We start from the raw sequence: 19,667 nt of genomic DNA, 5'->3' as shown, positions 1-19,667 counted from the left end.
GAAGGAAGAAGGGAGTCGGGCGGTAGCGCAGCGGGTTAAGCGCAGGTGGCGCAAAGCACAAGGACCGGCATACGGATCCCGGTTCGAACCCCGGCTCCCCACCTGCAGGGGAGTCGCTTCACAGGCGGTGAAGCAGGTCTGCAGGTGTCTATCTTTCTCTCCTCCTCTCTGTCTTCCCCTCCTCTCTCCGTTTCTCTCTGTCCTATCCAACAACGACAATAATAGCTATAACAATAAAACAACAAGGGCAACAAAAGGGAATAAATAAATAAAATAAAATAAAAAGAAGAAGGAAGGAAGGAAGAATAAGGAAAAGAGATCAGAATTTTTTTTTTTTGTTCAATTTATTTTGAAATGACATTTTCTTTTTTTTCTTTCTCTCTCTCTCTCTTTTTTTTTTTTTTTTTTTTTTTTGCCTCTAGGGTTATTGCTGGGGCTCGGTGCCTGCACCACGAATCCACTGCTCCTGGAGACCATATTTTCCCCTTTAGTTGCCCTTGTTGTTTTATCATTGTAGTGGTTATTATTGTTGTTGTTGTCATTGGATGGGACAGAGAGAAATCGAGAGAGGAGGGGAGACAGAGAGGGGGAGAGAAAATAGACACCTGCAGACCTGCTTCACCACCTGTGAAGCGACTCCCCTGCAGGTGGGGAGACTGGGAGCTCGAACCGGGATCCTTATGCCGGTCCCTGCTCTTTGCGCCACGTGCGCTTAACCCACTGCGCTACCGCCAGACTCCCTGAAATGACGAATTTTCATATAGCTTTAGTGCTATATGATCATTTGGTCACTACTTTGTAAGAGCCTAACCCAAATAATTGAGGGTATAGTTTACAAAGGGATGCCAGGGGGGAAGTGATGGCACAAGTCAGTCCTATCTCTTGCCTTTAAGACACCTACCACCTCAGAGAAATTAGAACACACTGTTTCTGAGTTTTGGAAAACATTTGTAGTTTCTAACATGATTTTTTTTTTTTTTTAGTAACTTATAAGTCCCCTCTTCTCATTTCTTTCCATAAAAGATAGAAAGAGGAAGATTGAGAGGATAACATCTTTAGTTTTTTTAAACATGAGGCATCAAAAAGGTTCGTTAGCACAGTGAGATTAAAACTTGTCCTTACCTTTCATTCTGACTACCTTTGTGCTGAATGTGATTAGCCGTGTGTTGCTCAAAGTAGAACTCCTCCAAATTAAGCAAAAGCAAAGAAAACCTACATTTTGGAGGGGGAAAAAAATCGTGTTTAGTCGTAGAAAATATAAGAATGTTACATGAATCAGTGTTTAACCCTTTCATTGATTCAACAAGTAATTCTTAAACATTTAATATATGCCAGGAAAGTCCTTTTTATTTGGTGTGGAAAAAGCAATGAACAGATCTGCGCTGTGGGTCTAATGACCACCATGCCAGTAAAAGAAACTGCCTCTTAGAATAGCGGATCTATGATCATGCCAGTAAAAGAAACTGCCTCTTAGAATAGCGGATCTATGATCATGCCAGTAAAAGAAACTGCCTCTTAGAATAGCGGATCTATGATCATGCCAGTAAAAGAAACTGCCTCTTAGAATAGCGGATCTATGATCCCTTTTACAGAAATCCTGGGTCTCATCAAACTAAACTTATTCTCATGCACACGCTGACTAGCAAGGTTCTCCCTATCTTATATGAAGTGATGAAGTCCTTAAAAAATTAAGGGGGACAACACAGTTGGGGAAATGGTTCAAGGTAGGAAAGAGCAAAGAAAGCAAGCCTTGCGAGCCCCAGGTTCTGAAGAGTTTGGTCCCTCCGACCTCCAAGTTCTAGAGTGCTGCTCATGCTTTTCCTCTCCCATATGAAACCCTGAGCTCATGAAAAATAAATAATATACTCTCCCCCCTCCCTAAAAGTTTAAACTCATTCTTGTCTGAGCAAGGCTTGAGGTGTTGGTCTGCTTCTAAATTCTGCTTCTAAGACCCCTTCTGTTGCATTGCTTGACGCTGTGGTCTATTTACATAATCATTGTTTTGAGTTTTAATCCCACACTGGTTTAATCCCCACTGGTTCCCATGCTTTTTCCTTCTCCCCATCCCTATCCTACCTATAGCCTCTTCTGAAATGACACTTCCACCTCAGGAGATATATACGACAGAATTGTGATTAGAGATTAGATTGTTGAACTGCATCCCCGCTCAATAAAGATTGAACTGCCTTCCGCCGCGAAGATAGCCTGGCATTGAGGATTACTCACCTCTAGCATTTTAGCCCTGTGTTTCCAGAGAGAGCTACAAAGGGCCTTCTCACCTCTGATTCCCTCCCAAACACCCACTTCAGATGTCATGTTCCAGCACTATTTTGATTTATCCTGGTACTTTCACAAGAAGCAGGTTTTAAGATAATCTCTCATCGTAAAACCAAAACAAAACAAAACACCTAGTGCTTTTTTAAAATTTATTTATTTACTTACATTCCTGTTTGTTGCCCTTATTGTCTTTTATTGTTGTTGTAGTTATTACTGTTGTTATTGGTGTCATTGTTGTTTGGATAGGACAGAGAGAAATGGAGAGAGGAGGGGAAGACAGAGAGGGAGAAAGACACCTGCAGACATGCTGTTCACCGCCTGTGAAGCGACTCCCCTGCAGGTGGGAAGCCAGGAGGCTCAAACTGGGATCCTTATGCCGGTCCTTGCACTTTGCACCACCTCTATTGTACCAGTCACTTACAAATGATGAAGATGGCCAATTTTATATTATGTGGCTTACATGCCATAATAAAATATATAATCATATATGCTATGTTTTAAAAATAATTGTTACTTATAAAATGGAAACACTGATAAGACCACAGGATAAGAGGGGTACAATTACACACAATTCTCACTATCAGAACTCTGTATCCCATCCCCTCCCCTGATAGCTTTCCTATTCTTCATCCCTCTGGGAGTATGGACCCAGGATCACTATGGGGTGCAGAGAGTGGAAGGTCTGGCTTCTGTAATTGCTTCTCCACTGTACATGGGCGTTGACAGGCTGATCCATACTCCCAGCCTGTCTCTCTATTTCCCTAACAACAGAGACATATGGGATGATCTCATAGATGCTATTTTAAACCGGAGTATTATTCTGGTAAACAGAATTATATCCTCCTTAATTAAAATATTTAGTAAAAGGATATAACCAAATTACATTATACAAGATAAATCATTACGGATTTTTAAAAACATGTTTTTATTAGTGATTCAATAACAGCTTACAAGACCATAAGACCACCTGAGAACAGTTACACATTGTACCCACCACCACAGTCTGTGTCCTTTCCGCCCCAGGACATCCCTTCAGGGATCGCCACCAGAGTTTACACAAAGTGATGATAAAGGAACTTTTCGGAGTCTTTCTTTTTATACTCTAGCATGCAACTGTACATTTATATATACATTTTAATTTTTCTGTAAAAATACAATATGGCTCCATGATGTTATGAATAATCAAATTACATTCTCTTTTCTCTCTGAACTAATGTGATCCTCATCTCTTGAGTACTTTCTCCCCCCTTATTTATCTATTAACAGATAAAACTTACCATCTTCCCCAACTTGCCTTCCACACTCGCCCTCTTCCCCTCTTCCCCTTGAAGAGCCTTAGTTCTCTTGTCAATCAGTAGTCATGGTTTATTTTTGATTATTTCTTTCGGTTGGTTCTGTTACACACATGGAACCACCCAAAAGCAGCCTTTTAAAAAATACTTATGGGGCGGGAAGGTAGCATAATGGTTATGCAAACAGACTCTCAAGCCTGAGGCTCCGTCAAGTCCCAGGTTCAATCCCCTGCACCACCATAAGCCAGAGCTGAGCAGTGCTCTGGTAAAAAATAATTAAAAAAATAAAATTTTTTAAAATACTTATTTTGCTCCCCATTAAATTACATTCTATGGAATAAAAGGCTCCATGTATTAAAAAAAAACAAACCAAATCACATTTATAATCTTATGATCTGTCTTACTAGTATTCTAGGAGACTACTGACTATTTTTCAAGGAGACTCCTGGCTTTGCCCTCTCATTCAGCAGCTCAGCTTTTCTAAAGACACTGTTCTATTCTCATGTCACTGAATTTTTCTTTAGTGATTTAACAGTGATTAACGAGATTGTAAGATAACAGGAATACAATTCCACACAGCTCCCACCACCAGAGTTCCCTGTCCCCTCCCCTCCATTGGAAGCTTCCCTGTTCTTTATCCTTAGGGGAGTATGGACCAACCTTCTTTATGGGGTGCAGAAGGTGGGAGGTCACTTAAGTTTTAAAGCATACAACTTGAAACTTAGCGGACAAGCTAAAATTATTTCATTCGCTGCCAGTCCCTGTTCAGGGCGCCATTATGCCGGGCTATCTTTGTGGGCGGGAGACAGACGACCAGGGACTCATGGCTGAGCTGTATGCAGTATCTCTTTATTCATGTGGAACGTAGCACAATCTAAGCCAACTAAACTAAACTAAACTCTAATCACAATCCTGTCCTTATATATATACTCACCAGGTAGGGTGGAAACAGGATGTGACATAGAGAGGGTGGAGCGAAAAGAGACTGGTGGAAATCAGGGTGTACTACGGAGAGGGGGCGGAGCAAAAAGGCGTCCTGAACCAGTGGGGATTAAACCTGGAGGCAGGGCGGTGTTTAGTTCACAGTGGTTATGCAAATAGAATACTGTGTTAAGCAGGGGATTAAACCAATGAAACAGAAGGGGTTTTTAGAAGCAGAATTAGAAGCAGACCAACAATTCGCACGGTGCTTGTGTTTACGACCACTCAACAGTTACTCAGTAGACTGCTGAAGAACAGTATTTACAATGGACTTAGGAGATTTTGCTAATCAGTCACTCCCTAGATTGGAAAAAGGAACAGGCGGCGCCGTTTTCAGGAGGGCTGTGATTGGCACAGTGAGAAAAGGTGCACGGTGCCTTAACCATGTGTTCATAGGCATCTAAAGGGCACAAACGCCGGGCCACTACCATCTCTACTCTGAGAACCCAAAGACCACCCTTGGCTTAAGCTAGCCTGCAACGTCCCTGCCATCTACGAAATTGATTTAATTAATCTGGCACTTTCATAAGCTTCTTAAAATTGTTTCTGAAATAAGGAAGAAATTAGTAACAATCTTGTACAAGGGTAAAAATACAGTCATGTATCCCACCTTTAGAAATACACCCCCGTTTTGGAAAAAGCTAGTAGGTCTATCTTAAGTATCCAAGGGGCCCATGACCAATCTCCATCTGCAATATTCTTGCCTTTAGGTTCATGATTAGTCAACAATTTGTTCTGCTTTCTATCTTAACTCTTTTTCAGCCACCAGGTTCCAGATGCTACCATGATGTCAACCTGACTTCCCAGGGCAGATGACCCCACCAATGTGTCCTGGAGCCCCACATCCCCAGATCCCTGCCCCACTAGGGAGGTAGGGAGGTAGGGAGGAAGGGAGGGAGGGAGGGAGGGAGAGAGAGAGAGAGAGAGAGAGATAGAGACAGGTAATATGGATTGACCTGCCAATGCCCATGTTCAGTGGGGAAGCAATTACAGAAGCCAGAGCTCCCACCTTCTGCACCCCATAATGACCCAGGGTCCATACTCTCAGAAGGATAAAGAATAGCAAAGCTATCAGGGGAGAGGATAGGATACGGAGTTCCAGTGGTGGGAACTGTGTGGAATTGTACCCTTCTTATCCTATGGTCTTGTCAGTATTTCTATTTTATAAATAAAAACTTAAAAAAAAAAAGAAATGCACCCCCCCGTGATGTATTAGACAGCAACATCTGGATTAAGTCATTCAACACATACTATCCCATTTAATTATACTAACATTGTTTTCTCCTTCTCAATTGAGCTCTTGAGAATTTTCAAAAAAACAAGTCTCATTCTCACCCAGGTTCAGATGAAATAAATCTATTCTCCCAACCTACCAGTTGGAACTCTTTCCAAAGAGATCAGATCAGCACGATAGGGTTGCATATTGAATTCCTGCTGTAAAACGGATGGCAACTTCTTCTATGAGTGGGTGATAAGTTGTTTGTCTGATCGAGAATCAGCACTAAACCTGTGTATGTGCCCATGTTCTTTCTACACCTCCCTGAGTTCATAGATGACTGAAAGGATTCTCCCAGGAGCTTATGTTGGGAGACACAGCACATCTGCCTCTTCACTCATTTTATTTTTAAATATTTATAAAAAGGAAACACTGACAAAACCACAGGATATGAGGGGTGCAATTCCACACAATTCCCACCACCAGAACCCTGTATCCCATCCCCTCCCTTGATAGCTTTCCTATTCTTAATCTGTCTGGGAGTATGGACCCAAGGTCATTGTGGGATGCAGAAGGTGGAAGGTCTGGCTTCTGTAATTGCTTCCCCACTGAACATGGGCGTGGACAGGTCGATCCATACTCCCAGCCTGTCTCTCTCTTTCCCTAGTGGGGTGGGGCTCTGGGGAAACAGAGCTCCAGGACACATTGATGGAGTTGTCTGTCCAGGCAAGTCTGGTTGGCATCCTGCTAGCATCAGGAACCTGGTGGCTGAAAAGAGAGTGAACATATAAAGCCAAACAAATTGTTGACTAATCATGAACCTAAAGGCTGGAACCTAAAGGCAGATGAAGAGTTGGGGGTGGGGGGAATGTCTCCGTTTTGTAGATAGCTAGTAGGCATATTTTAGCTATATTCTAAAGGGCCTGTGACTATACTAATTTTTGTTTGTTTTCCCCTGACTCTGAAATCTGAAATGCAGGTGCATCCAAGTTATTGTCTGGGGAAATGATGTCATGGCTGGAAAAAGGACCAGAAAGCTGGATCAGGGAAGAGAGTAGCTCCCAAATATGGGAGAGGTGTATAGAAATTGTTGACTGTAAACCCCATCGACCTGATGTGCTCTTCACTCATCTTACAAGTATACTGTGGCACTTTCAGTCTGACAGTGTCAATAACCAGGCTACAAAATAAGAGTTCCTTTCTGTGTTTAAAAAAAAAAAATCAATTTTAATTAGGCTGAAACCTAGATTAACAGCTTAGTCTGACACACAGTTTAGAAGATTAAATTTAAAAAACAATTTTTTTTTTGGTCGCTTTCTCAATGCTACCACTCATTTGAAGCTTTAATTTTCTTGACTATAATTATGAAGGTTTGGGAAGGTCTCTTAATCTGTCTTGGTGTTTTCCTCACTGGCATTATACATCTTTTTAATTATAAATGCAGAGGAAGATTACCAGTGATTCGATTTAGTTGTTTGCTTGTCAATTTTCTGCAACTACACTATTTGGATTAGACGTGGTGAATAGTGATTTTGGCCGTTTCACAAAATTCCTGGGTCAACAGCCTTTCTGGACCACCCTGTAAGGACAGTTATTTCTCCCCCTTAGACTCTTCAATACCTGTTTTATAAAACTCTAGATTTATATGTGATAGAATCCTTCTTAATACCCCTGGTTTTCAACAACAGATAACCTGTTATGACTTGCTTTTTCTGAAGGTTTCTGTCATTGCTAATTGGGTAAAGATATATCTTTGATATGATATCCTGAAGTTTTCAAGTACTCTAAGATAAGCTGTCAACAGGGCAAGTCAAGCAAATAAAATGACACCTCACTAGGCGCTGACTAAGTAACGTCTCCAGTTGTTTTCTGTTGCCACTTCCTGTTTTCAGTTGACATCAGGTACATATTGGCCATTTTTTCCACCCACTTTAGTGGCCTACAGCAAAGGAGCACAATTACACTATTTCTGTTCCTTTTTCTAATAATTCTCTGATGGTCCGTCCCTTTGTTTCAGTTTCCTGCCTGTGCATATCATCACGACATTCACAACTCTACCTACAGGTCTCGCCTTTTAGCTTTTTTAACATTTTAACTTTGAGCCCCTAACAAACTTTATGACCTTCAAAACCCACAACCCCACCTCTGAACAGGTCTCCTCGGCTAGTTTTTTTAGCTTCAACTGTGACTCCCTCACCAACTTCAGACATCCACAACACATATTTATCCTCTTTCCTAATAAAATTTGACTCATTTTGTAATCCTGTTCTACACATTGGCTTAGAGACTTATTATTCACAGACATTCTAATCCTTGAACCAATTATCTTCTCATGTAAATTTCAGGTCTCTCCTCTTCAGCCACCTCAGGAGTTGATAGTCTTACTACCGTGTAACCAGTTTCACTGTTTCCTCTGGCCTTGGAGTCCTTCCTTTGGGAATAACTTTTTTTAAAAAATTATTTATTTATTCCCTTTTGTTGCCCTTGTTGTTTTATTGTTGTAGTTATTGATGTCGTCGTTGTTGGACAGGACAGAGAGAAATGGAGAGAGGAAGGGAAGACAGAGGGGGAGAGAAAAACAGACACCTGCAGACCTGCTTCACCGCCTGTGAAGCGACTCCCCTGCAGGTGGGGAGCCGGAGGCTGGAACTGGGATCCTTAGGCAGTTACTTAGGCTTTGTGTCACATGCGCTTAACCCCCTGCTCTATTGCCTGATAGTACATAAATATTACTTATGCTCTTAAAAGCTTTCATGCAGTCACAGTCATTAAGTCTCATGTGCCTTCACCATACTACTGAGAAGATAAGGCAGTGGCTAACTGGGTTAAGTGTACATAGTACAAAGAGTAAAAAAACGTTCAAGGAACCCAGTTCGAGCCCCCCCGCTCCCCATCTGCGGGGGGTGGGGAGTGTCACTTCACAAGTGAAGCAGGTCTATAGGTGTCTATCTTTCTCTCCCTCTCCTCTCTCAATTTCTCTCTCTCTCTTTTAATATTTATTTACTTTCCCTTTTGTTGTCCTTTTTTTTATTGTTGTAGTTATTATTGTTGTTGCTACTGATGTCGTCACTGTTGGATAGGACAGAGAGAAGAGGGGAAGACGGGGAGAGAAAGACACCTGCAGATCTGCTTCACCGCCTGTGAAGCGACTCCCCTGCAGGTGGGGAGCCAGGGTCTCGAACCGCGATCCTTATGCCGGTCCTTGCGCTTTGCACCACGTGAGCTTAACCCGCTGCACTGCCACCCGACTCCCCTCTCTTTTTTTTTTAAACCAGAGAACTGCACAGCTCTGACTTATGATAGTGCAGAGGACTGAACCCAGGGCTTTGGAGACTTAGGTATGATAGTCTCTGGGCATAACCATTCTGCTCTCTAGCCCTGATCAATTTCTCTATACTGCTATCCAATGAAAAGGGGGAAATAGCCACCAGGAGCAGTGGATTTGTAGTGCAGGCACCCAGCTCCGGCGATAACCCGGGAGCAAAAAGAATTGACGAGTCAAATAAGCAAAACTCAAGATGCAGGCTTAATCACTATCATCTAGAATAGTGCTTCTCAAACCGTAATGTGTGCCCCGTCACCTGGGTTATCTACTAAGGTTCTAGCGCAGTAGGTGTGGGGTGGGGCCCGAGAGTCTGCGTTTCTTTTTTCTTTTCTTTATTGGGGAGATTAATGGTTTACAGTCAACAGTAAAATACATTAGTTTGGGGAGTCGGGCGGTAGCACAGCGGGTTAAGCGCACGTAGGGCAAAGCGCAAGAACCAGACGTAAGGATCCGGGTTCGAGCCCCCGGATCCACACCTGCAGGAGAGTCGCTTCACAGGTGGTGAAGCAGGTCTGCAGGTGTCTATGTTTCTCTCCCCGTCTCTGTCTTCCTCTCCTTCTCCATTTCTCTCTGTCCTTTCTCACAACGACATCAATAACAACAATAACTACAACAACAATGAAAAACAAGGCCAACAGAAGGGAAAATAAATAAACATAAAAAAGATACACTAGTTTGTACATGTGTAGCATTTCTCGGTTTTTCACATAACAGTTTGCCTCTCCGTTCCTCTGTCTCTATCCAGTAATACAAATATTTGTATTAAAGAAGGGAAAGTCTTAGTAGTGAGAAACACACATTGGAGAATTTAATCTGTGAGCAGCAGAGAGCCTGAGTTCATTAGGACCTTGCAACTCCAGAGGCCACTCATTACAACAGGCAGAAACAGCTGCATGGAAAGACCCGCCACAAAGCTTCACTTTCCTTAGTGAAAGTGAAGGGAGACGGTGGGGACTTGCCTCTCACTTGGGGCAAAATAAGCTTCCTTTTCGAATCTAGACACCACAATCCTAGTGTGTGACACATTTTGGTTAATGCTATTTAAAACAACAAAAAAATGAAATGAAACTAAACACTCTACACGAATTAATGTAGTATTGTAATCTCTTCTCTCAACACCAGAATGCAAAAACTTTCTAAAAAAAAAAAAACTTTAAACCCAGGTATCCAAGAATTCCCAATCACAACTTCCAAAGAACAAGAATTCCCAGCCACAACTCAAAGAACAAGTGAAGAATTAAAACTACAGAATGAAGGCCAGTAGGAGTGGCAGACTAAATCATGTTTTTTTATCTGTTCACTCCACTAGACCTACTCAAAGAAGTAAAAAGACATCAAAAGCAAGAAAGCAAATATCTCTCAAAAAACTGCCAGTGCTGTTAAGCACATGTGGTACAAAGCACAAGGACTGGCATTAGGATGCGGGTTCGAGCCCCGGGCTCCCCACCTGCAGGAGTTGCTTCACAGGCGAAGCAGGTCTGCAGGTGTCTGCCCCCCCCCACCGTCTTCCCCTTCTCTCTCCATTTCTCTCTGCTCTGTCCAACAACAACTATATCAGTAATAACTACAGCAACAAAACAACAAGGGCAACAAAAGGAATAAATAAATAAATACTAATTATAAAATCTTTAAAAAAGTAAAAATTAATATTAAAACTGCCAGTGCTGAGAAATGGTTCAACTAGAACTAGATATTTAAAAATTCAGTAACAGGGAGTCGGGCGGTAGCACAGTGGGTTAAGTGCAGGTGGCGCAAAGCTCAAGGACCAGCATAAGGATCTTGGTTCGAGCCCCTGGCTCCCCACCTGCAGGGGAATCGCTTCACAAGCGGTGAAGCAGGTCTGCAGGTGTCTGTCTTTCTCTTTCCCTCTCTGTCTTCCCCTCCTCTCTCCATTTCTCTCTGTCCTACTCAACAACAACAACAATAATAATAACTACAACAATAAAAAAACAAGGGCAACAAAAGGGAATAAATAAATTAATATATTGTTTAAAAATTCAATAACAAACACTAAGATTTAATCAATGGAAGAGGCTGTACACTACCACTACGTAACATGAGAGAACATCTATAAATTGAAGACCAGTTTAAGCAACCCATAAGGCAGCAAAGAAAACTGAAGCGACCTAACAAGAGAAAACTGGGGGGGTGAAGAACTAAGAGTTAAAGACTTGGTTCCACATTTTCCAAAACGGTTTCAGTGTTAGAAACCTCAATCATGATAGAGGAATAAAAATAAATTTCTAGAAAAATAGCAAAACACTACCAAAGAGATTTTAAATGCAGTCAGAAGAAAGACCACCATCACCACCACCAACAACAAAAAAACTTCTTAGACAACTTGCAAAGTCCCATGGAGACATGCTACAGGTCTTGGGTTTCAGGCAAACCACCCAGCTTTAGCAGGAAGTTTGGCTCCCAGTGTCTTGTGTTAGAAGAAAGTGCCCGTGGCTTCTAGTGGGGCTGCTGGCGGCACATCCAGTGAGTGTGCACAGTACCTTAAGCAAAGGCCTGGCTTTAAGTCTCTGGCCCTGCCTGCTGAGAGGAAGTTTCAATAGCAGTGGAAGCAGTGCTGCTGACATCTCTCCCTGTTTCTCTTACCCTCCCTATCTCTCATCCTCTATCAAAAAGAAAACGGGAAAAATGGTCACGGGGAGGAGTGGAGTCATGCGGGTACTGATCCCCACCAGTAATCCTGCTGGCAAAAAGAAAAGAAAAAAAAAAAAGTGCTGGTGGTTCCCAAACCAGGAACACTGACACGATTTTTAAAAATATTTTATTTACTTTATTTATTTTTTTAATTTAATTTCCCTTTTGTTGCCCTTGTTGTTTTTCACTGTTGTTATAGTTATTATTGTTGTTGTTGCTGATGTCGTCACTGTTGGATAGGACAGAGAGAAATGGACAGAGGAGGGGAAGACAGAGAGAGGGAGAGAAAGACAGACACCTGCAGACCTGCTTCACCGCCTGTGAAGCGACTCCCCTGCAGGCGGGGAGCCGGGGGCTCAAAATAGGAACCTTATCCTGTCCTTGCACTTTGCGACAAGTGCACTTAACCCACTGCGCTACCGCCCGACCGCCTATTTATTTTTACGAGGCGGGGAGAGGGGCAGGGAGAGGGAGAGACAGACATACCAGAGCACAGCTCAGCTCTGATTTACGGTGGTGCTAGGTAGGGATTGAACATGGGATCTCAGAGCCTCAGGCATGAAAGTCCTTTTGCATAACCGCTATGCTGTCTCAACACTGATAAAAATCTTAGGCTCATCCTGACATATCCTGAAGGTCAAGGAGAAGGTTTAGCCCTCACTAAAATCGGCACAACTCACTGCCACAAATCATGAACTATCAACAGATATTGAACCATCAACAGCTATTCAGAATAGCTGAACTATCAACAGCTATTCTGCAGCACAGAATAGCTCTGGGGCTGTGATTTCTCCTGAAGCTTGAAGCTGCCCCCTGCCATCTAGTTAAAAGAATCAAATGCCACACAGATAGGAGACATCTGCTACTAACCTTTTCTCTCTTGTGTTTCCCCTATTAAACCTCTTTTAGCAAGGGTGAGATATATTCCCTGGCCACTTGTACAAACTTTCAAATGCTTAGAGAATTATACATTGAGCAAAAAGGATTTGCAAGGAAAAAAAAAGTGACGTTAAGACCGTGTTTATACAGACAACATAATCAACTACTACTAGTCACACACAAGGGGGAATTTCTAAAACAAGTCTATGAGGAAGTGAAGGCAGTTCTAGAGGGAAGATACGATATGCGGGAAGGAATAATGAGTGAAAACAGTGGTAACTATGCATGTCTAACTGTAAAACCCTTGCTTAGTATGGCAATATCTAATTTACAGGTTTGAAGCAGACAACAATCTGCAATTTAGGAAGGGACAATAAGAGTTCTGTATTTTTTTTTTCCTCCAGGGTTATTGCTGGGGCTCAGTGCCTGCACCATGAATCCACTGCTCCTAGAGGCCATTTTTCCCCCTTTTGTTGCCCTTGTTGTTGTAGCCTTGTTGTGGTTTTTATTGTTGTTGATGTCGTTGGTTGTTGGATAGGACAGAAAGAAATGGAGAGAGGAGGGGAAGGCAGAGAGGGGGAGAGAAAGCGAGGGGAAGAGAAAGATAGACACCTGCAGACCAGCTTCACCGCCTATGAATCGACTTCTCTGAAGGTGGGGAGCCGGGGGTTCGAACCGCGACCCTTACTCCAGTCCTTGCACAGGTTTTGCGCCACCTGCGCATAACCCGCTGCGCTACCGCCCGACTCCCCAGTGTGGCTACTTTAAGTTTGAGACTCAATAAAGTTGGTTTACAGTATTTTTGTCTTTCAGAATGTATTATAAAATTTACAAAGAGACTTTCTGATTTCTAATTTCAAGTTCATCTTTATGGACCACATTCTGGCCAGTGAATGTCCATTATAGATCACAGGATAGAGCATTAGAGAATTTGGGTGTCAGCAAGCAAGACTGAAGTAAGTGTAAAATAAATGACACCGGCTTTTCCAGGTTACTACAGCTCAAAATAGTTTCTACCGAGAGTCGGCCGGCAGCGCAGCAGGTTAAACGCACATGGCGCAAAGTGCAAGGACCGGCGTAAGGATCCCGGTTCGAGCCCCCGGCTCCCCACCTGCAGGGGCGTCACTTCACAGGCGGTGAAGCAGATCTGCAGGTGTCTATCTTTCTCTCCCCCTCTCTGTCTTCCCCTCCTCTCTCCATTTCTCTCTGTCCTATCCAACAATGACAACATCAACAATTCAAAAAAAAAAGTTTCTGCCTCTTCATTGATAAATAAAGGGTTTTTTTTTTTTTTGTTTTTTGTTTTGCTTGTCAGAGCTACACTTATCTTGGAGTGCTGCTGGCCTGGGCAGTCTGTCATATTGTATGATCAATGGAAACATGTAGGTGCAGACTAAGGTCTGTGCTGACATTGCAGAACTGTACAAGATTAGCAAGTCAAACACAAATTACCTCCATTAAACAAGCGGCAGCTAGAGAGAAAACTAGTCTTATTTCATATCGACCAGGCAGAATTGTTCTATGGGACTCAGATCACAGAACATGATGGCAATTCAAATGTTTCAGAATTCTTACACTATAAATCAGAAGTTTTTCTGTCTAAAAAAGGATCAGTTCTTAATGTTGAGGGTTAAACAAGTGACACTCTTTTTTTTTTAAATCTTATCTTTTTTATATTTATTTTATTTATTCCCTTTTGTTGCCCTTGTTGTTTTATTGTTGTAGTTATTATTGTTGTTGGATAGGACAGAGAGAAATGGAGAGAGGAGGGGAAGACAGAGAGGAGGAGAGAAAGATAGACACCTGCAGACCTGCTTCACCGCCTGTGAAGCGACTCCCCTGCAGGTGGGGAGCCGGGGTTCGAACCGGGATCCTTATGCCGGTCCTTGTGCTTTGCGCCACCTGCGCTTAACCCGCTGCGCTACAGCCCGACTCCCAAACAGTGACACTCTTAAAACAAGCTTTAGAGATATACCTAGAAGACTCTAAAATTTGAGCAGCTGTGTTTATGGTCCAGTTATTATTTAACGAACAGGTTTTTATGTGTCGAAAACCTAATCACACTACCAAAAACATTCTTGGAAGTCTTATCTGAGATGTGTATTTTGATATATCTTATTTTCTTTACAGGATGAGCATGAAGTTTCCAAATATGGCTATCCTGCTCAGGTCAACACAAAAAACTAGAGAGATATGAATGTTTCAAGTGGGTATAACTCAACAGCTCTGAAAAAAAGTGTGCTGAAAAATTACACAAACTTTATGTCTACGTTTCTATTTTTAAGTATAGCCTGCTCTGTTAGTAAACACTGTAAAGAATTTCATTCAGGGAGTCGGGCGGTAGTGCAGTGGGTTAAGTGCATGTGGTGCAAAGCACAAGTCCTGGTGTAAGGATCCTGGTTCGAGCCCCCAGCTCCCCACCTACAGGGGAGTCGCTTCACAGGCGGTGAAGCAGGTCTGCAGGTGTCTGTCTTTCTCTCCCCCTCTGTCTTCCCCTCCTCTCTCCATTTCTCTCTGTCCTACCCAACAACGACAATAGCTACAACAATAAAACAAGGGCAACAAAAGGGAAAATAAATAAATAAAATATTAAAAGAAAAGAATTTCATTCTGGTGAGTACGAAGGTTGCCCAGTGGGTAGTGGACAGAACACTGGACTAATGGTCACAAGTCCCGACTTTGATCATATATGCTAGAGTCATGCTCTGGCTCACTCTCTGGTTAAGTAAGAATGTAAGTCTAAAATGGAAATGGATCATGTAAACTGGAGAAATCTCAAGCATGTAATCTTCAAAAAAAAAAAGGCAGAGAAAACATAAGAGTTAAGAGAGATTTAAAATTCCCACTAAATGCTTGATCAAAAGACAAAGAATTTAGTCTTGTAGAATAGTATGTGTATGGGGAATTCTCAAGGCTAGTCGTCGTCGTATTTTTTTTTTTTTTAATTTTAACAAATTTTAACTGACTGAATGTGTGCTCTTTTGCAGTTCCTTCCAGAAATACAGTGTATCCTAAACCTAGCCTCAACAGATTCACCTTAAACTTGCTAAAATGTCCATGTCTGGAATTGTAATTTCTCCTTCTTCTTTTTTTAATGTTTTATTTTAATGGAAGAGAAAAAGAGACCAGAGCTCAGAGCTCTGGCTTGTGCTGGCTTGTGCTGGGGATTGAACCAGGGAAACTCTGAGCTTCTGGCATGAAACCTTTTGCATAATCACTATGCTGTATGCCCAGTTCTGTCAACCACCCCCCTTCCCTGGAATTGTAATTTCTCCAATATGCCCAAACTTGTTTTTTTAAACAAGTTTGACTTTGCCTCAGTTTACCTCTTTTTAAAGTCAACACCAATGATCAGACAACAACTAGCCAGCTAACAACACTCTTACATAACAGGCTCCCACAATCAAATTAGCACTGGTAAAGTGGTTCATTTCCGGTTCCTTTTGTCACCTGTGGCAACAGACCTCAAGTACACCAAAATGTCTCCACCACTATAAATGCATTGGGAAGCCTGCTTAGAGCAGAAGTTTTCTAGTGAGAGCTCCCTAGGAGACTTGAGCACCAGACAATGAATGATGTCAGACCCCAAATCCTTACCCAGATGCTAGCGACAATGTCTATATAACCACACAGGGCTCTCCAGAACCCTTGAGTAATACACTTAGGATGGAGTCGCCCGATGGGAAGCAAAGCTGAATTTTTAAAAATACATATTTACTTATTTCTCATTGGACAGAGACAGAGAGAAACTGAGAGAGGAGGAAACAGAGAGGGAGAGAGACAAAGAGACACCTGCGGACCTGCTTCCCCTCTGTTTTTCCCCTGCAGGTGGAGGCTATGGATTTGAACTTGAGTCCTTGACCACTGTCATGCCTGCGCTTAACTAGGTGCGCCACCACCTGGCTCGGATATTTTTATTTCTTTATTTTTTTTAACCAGGCTTCTCTTGTGATTCTTCTCCCAGCCTGCGGCAGGGTGATAATCAAGTATCCATTTAAATCTGAAGAAACTGGCCACCAAAAAAAAAAAAAAGAAAGAAAGAAAGAAAGAAAAGAAAAAGAAAAAAAGGCGCGGAGCCGTGCGGCTCCCCATGTGGACCCGCGGTGCCGCTGGAGTGACAACAGCGCCGGACCCTGAGCTGCGACCCGCAACGGGTGAGCCCGGGCGCGGAACGCGGGTCTCGGCCAAGCGCGCTGACCCGCAGCCCAGCTGCGTCCCGGGACCCGGGACCCGGGCGCCCGCCGCGTCCCCGCGCTCCGGCTGCGGCTCCGGCTGCGGCTGCGGCGTCCGCGGGAGGGACCGGCGGGGATCCGCGCGGCCTCTTCCGGGTGAGCCGGGCCGCCGCGGCCCCTGAGCGGCGTGGCGGGGCGCCTTCTGCCCGGCCGACGGGCCCGGAGCCCGGCGCCAGCTCCGGCCGGGCTCCCGCAGGTCTCTGTCCCCACCCAGGCCCCCCGCTCAAGGACGCGGGCTCTGGGCTGCCGAGGCGCCCGCCACCGCGCTCTCCACCCGGGATCCCCGCGCCGGCTGCTCGGCCCCCGGCGGCCCCCCGGACCAGCCTCCGGACAGGCCCCCCGGGCGGTGACTCGGCCCTGCGCGCCTCCCCGGCTGGGCCCGCAGGCCGGCCGCTCACCGCTCTTTGGAGTAGAGCTGCAGCTGCTGCTCCCGCTGCTGCTTCCGGATAAACGCCATGGAGGGCGCGGGGCGCGGCTCAGGTCTCGGCCGCCGCCCGCCTGGAGGCCCGGAGGAGCGGCGGGGAGACCCGGGCGGGGAGCGCGGCTGCCGGCCTGGCTTCGCGCGCGGCGCGCAGAGCCCGATGCTGCGTCCCGGGGCCCTGAGCGTCCCGGCAGCGCTCAGCGCCGCATCTCCGCGTGGGGACTCGGGCGGCGCGGTGACTCAGGCCGGAGGAGGGAGGAGGGAGGGGCGCGCGGTGACCCGGAGCCAGGTGCTCGCGGGGGCCCGGAGGCTGCCAGGAGGACCCCGCACCCCCCCACACACACTTTACCAGCCGCTGCACCGGTCCACTTTTAATATGATTTGCTTGAAAACTGATGCTTGTCCTTGAGCAACCCCCCCCCCTTTTTTTTTTTTGGCCACAAGTACTGGTAATAGTTTTTGGACTCAGTCTCTGGGAAGTTTAGATAATGACTACCTCCTCCCCCTCCCCCCTCCTCCTCCCCCTCCCCCCTCCTCCCCTCCCCCTCCCCCCTCCTCCTCCCCCTCCCCCCTCCCCCCTCCCCCTCCTCCTCCCCCTCCCCTCCCCCTCCTCCTCCCCCTCCCCCCTTCTCCCCCTCCCCCTCCTCCTCCCCCTCCCCCTCCTCCCCTCTCCCTCCTCCCCTCCCCCTCCTCCCCCTCCTCCTTCCCTCCCCTTCCCCTCCTCCTCCCCCCTCCCCCTCCTCCCCCTCCTCCTCCCCCCCTCCTCCTCTCCCTCCTCCTCCCCCTCCTCCTCCCTCTCCTCCTCCTCCTCCTCCCCCTCCTCCTCCTCCCCCTCCCCCTCCTCCTCCCTCTTCTTTCTCATCCCTCCTCCCCCACCTCCCTCCTCCTCATCTCTCCTCCTACACCTCCCTCCTTCCCCTCCCTCCTCCACTTCCCTCCTCCTCCTTCTCCCTCCTCCTACTTCCTCCTCCCTCCTCCCCTTCCCTCCTCCACTTCCCTCCTTCTCTTCCTCCTCCCTCCTCCTCCCTGCTCCTCCACCCTCCACCTTCCACCTTCCCCTCCTCCCTCCTCCTCCTCCACCTTTCTCCACTTGATAACCCACGTGCCAGGCAGTTCACCCATTTGAAATGTACTCATCACTGCTATTGAGAAAATTCAGAGAGGCACTATGATTGTGGGTTGTTTTTATTATCTCAGAAACCTGTTGGGCAGCCCTCTGCTCTGCTCCATCGGTGGTCTATTTACATAATCATTGTTTTTGCCTGAGACCCACCCTGCCTGCAGGGTATTAATTAGTCCCACCATTTAAAACCTTCCCAACAGTTGCTAAGGGAGTTTCTACCATTAGCCCCTTTCCTAGCCATTTCCTTTTCCGACTTGCCACTTCCATTTCAAAAGATATAAAGGCGTTGTCTCTGATCAATAAAGGCGCAATGCTTTCAGCTCTGCCAGGAACTCCTGGTCCCTCTCCTGCATCACTGAGTAAGCAGCAGCCCAGGTTGGCTCTGGTCGAGTTCTCTCCAACCCAGAGAGCATGCGCCCGGGAAGAAACACCCTCATGCTAGCCCAGCAGAAACCTATTGTCTTTTTAAAAATATTTATTTTATTTTAATGAGAGAGAAAAAGACCAGAGCACTGCTCAGCTCTGGCTTATGGTGGTGCTGGGGATTGAACCTGAGCCTCAGGCATGTACATTTTTTGCATAACCATTATTCTGTCTCCCCTGCCCAGAAACCTATTGTCTTTACTACCCCCCCAATAGACATCCGTACCCTTTAATAACACACACCCCTCAAACTCTAACTTTAGCAAATGCTAATCGCATCTTTATCTCTATGAATCTGCCTATTCTGAACATTTCACATGCAGTAAATTGCCTTTTCTGTCTGACTCCGTTCAGTGGCAGATTTTTTGAGGTTCATCCATTCATCAGTGTTTCCTTGCTGTTGCTGGAAAGAAATCCACCATACAGTTTGCTTACCCACTGAACAGTTGATGAATATTTCTGTTTGACTATATAAATAATATGGTTGTGAATATATGTGTTTAAGGTTATATATATGGACATATGTTTTTTCTTTGTCTTAACTATATACCTAGGAATGGAATATCCTGGTTAGATAATAACTCTATGTTAAAATGTTTGCATAAACTGCTGAACTGTTTTTTTAGTGTCTATACCGATTGACATTTCTACCAGCATTATGTAAAGTTTCAGATTTTCTTATATTTCCCCTAACAATTATCTGGCTTTTTGATTATTGTTATTCTTATGGATATGAGTATTATTTTCTTGTGGTCATGACTTGTTATTATAATTTACATAAATCTGTGATTGCATACCTTTGAAGGACTCCTGAATTATAAGCATCTAAATTGCACATGTGCTCATATT

General features: G+C 44.7%; 1 protein-coding gene across 2 annotated transcripts in view; it reads right to left on the bottom strand.

Moving 5' to 3' along the window:
• Positions 1–17,649, bottom strand: part of NSMAF (neutral sphingomyelinase activation associated factor) — a 68,254-nt gene extending 50,605 nt beyond the window's left edge. The window contains exons 1-2 of one of the 2 annotated variants that reach the window (XM_060200985.1): positions 17,250–17,649; positions 1,123–1,212 (exon numbers count right to left, since the gene is read on the bottom strand). In XM_060200985.1, the coding sequence (XP_060056968.1) occupies positions 1,123–1,212; positions 17,250–17,308 (149 nt within the window). In that variant the 5' untranslated portion in view covers positions 17,309–17,649. The remainder of the gene's footprint in view (positions 1–1,122; positions 1,213–17,249) is intronic. The other variant, XM_060200981.1, reaches the window with a different exon arrangement.
• Between the last annotated feature and the right edge of the window lie 2,018 nt (positions 17,650–19,667).

Source organism: Erinaceus europaeus, chromosome 1 (genome assembly GCF_950295315.1).
Source record: "Erinaceus europaeus chromosome 1, mEriEur2.1, whole genome shotgun sequence".
Lineage (NCBI taxonomy): Eukaryota > Metazoa > Chordata > Mammalia > Eulipotyphla > Erinaceidae > Erinaceus > Erinaceus europaeus.
The sequence above is the reverse complement of the archived record's forward strand: the minus strand, read 5'-3'. Positions and strand labels throughout refer to the sequence as shown.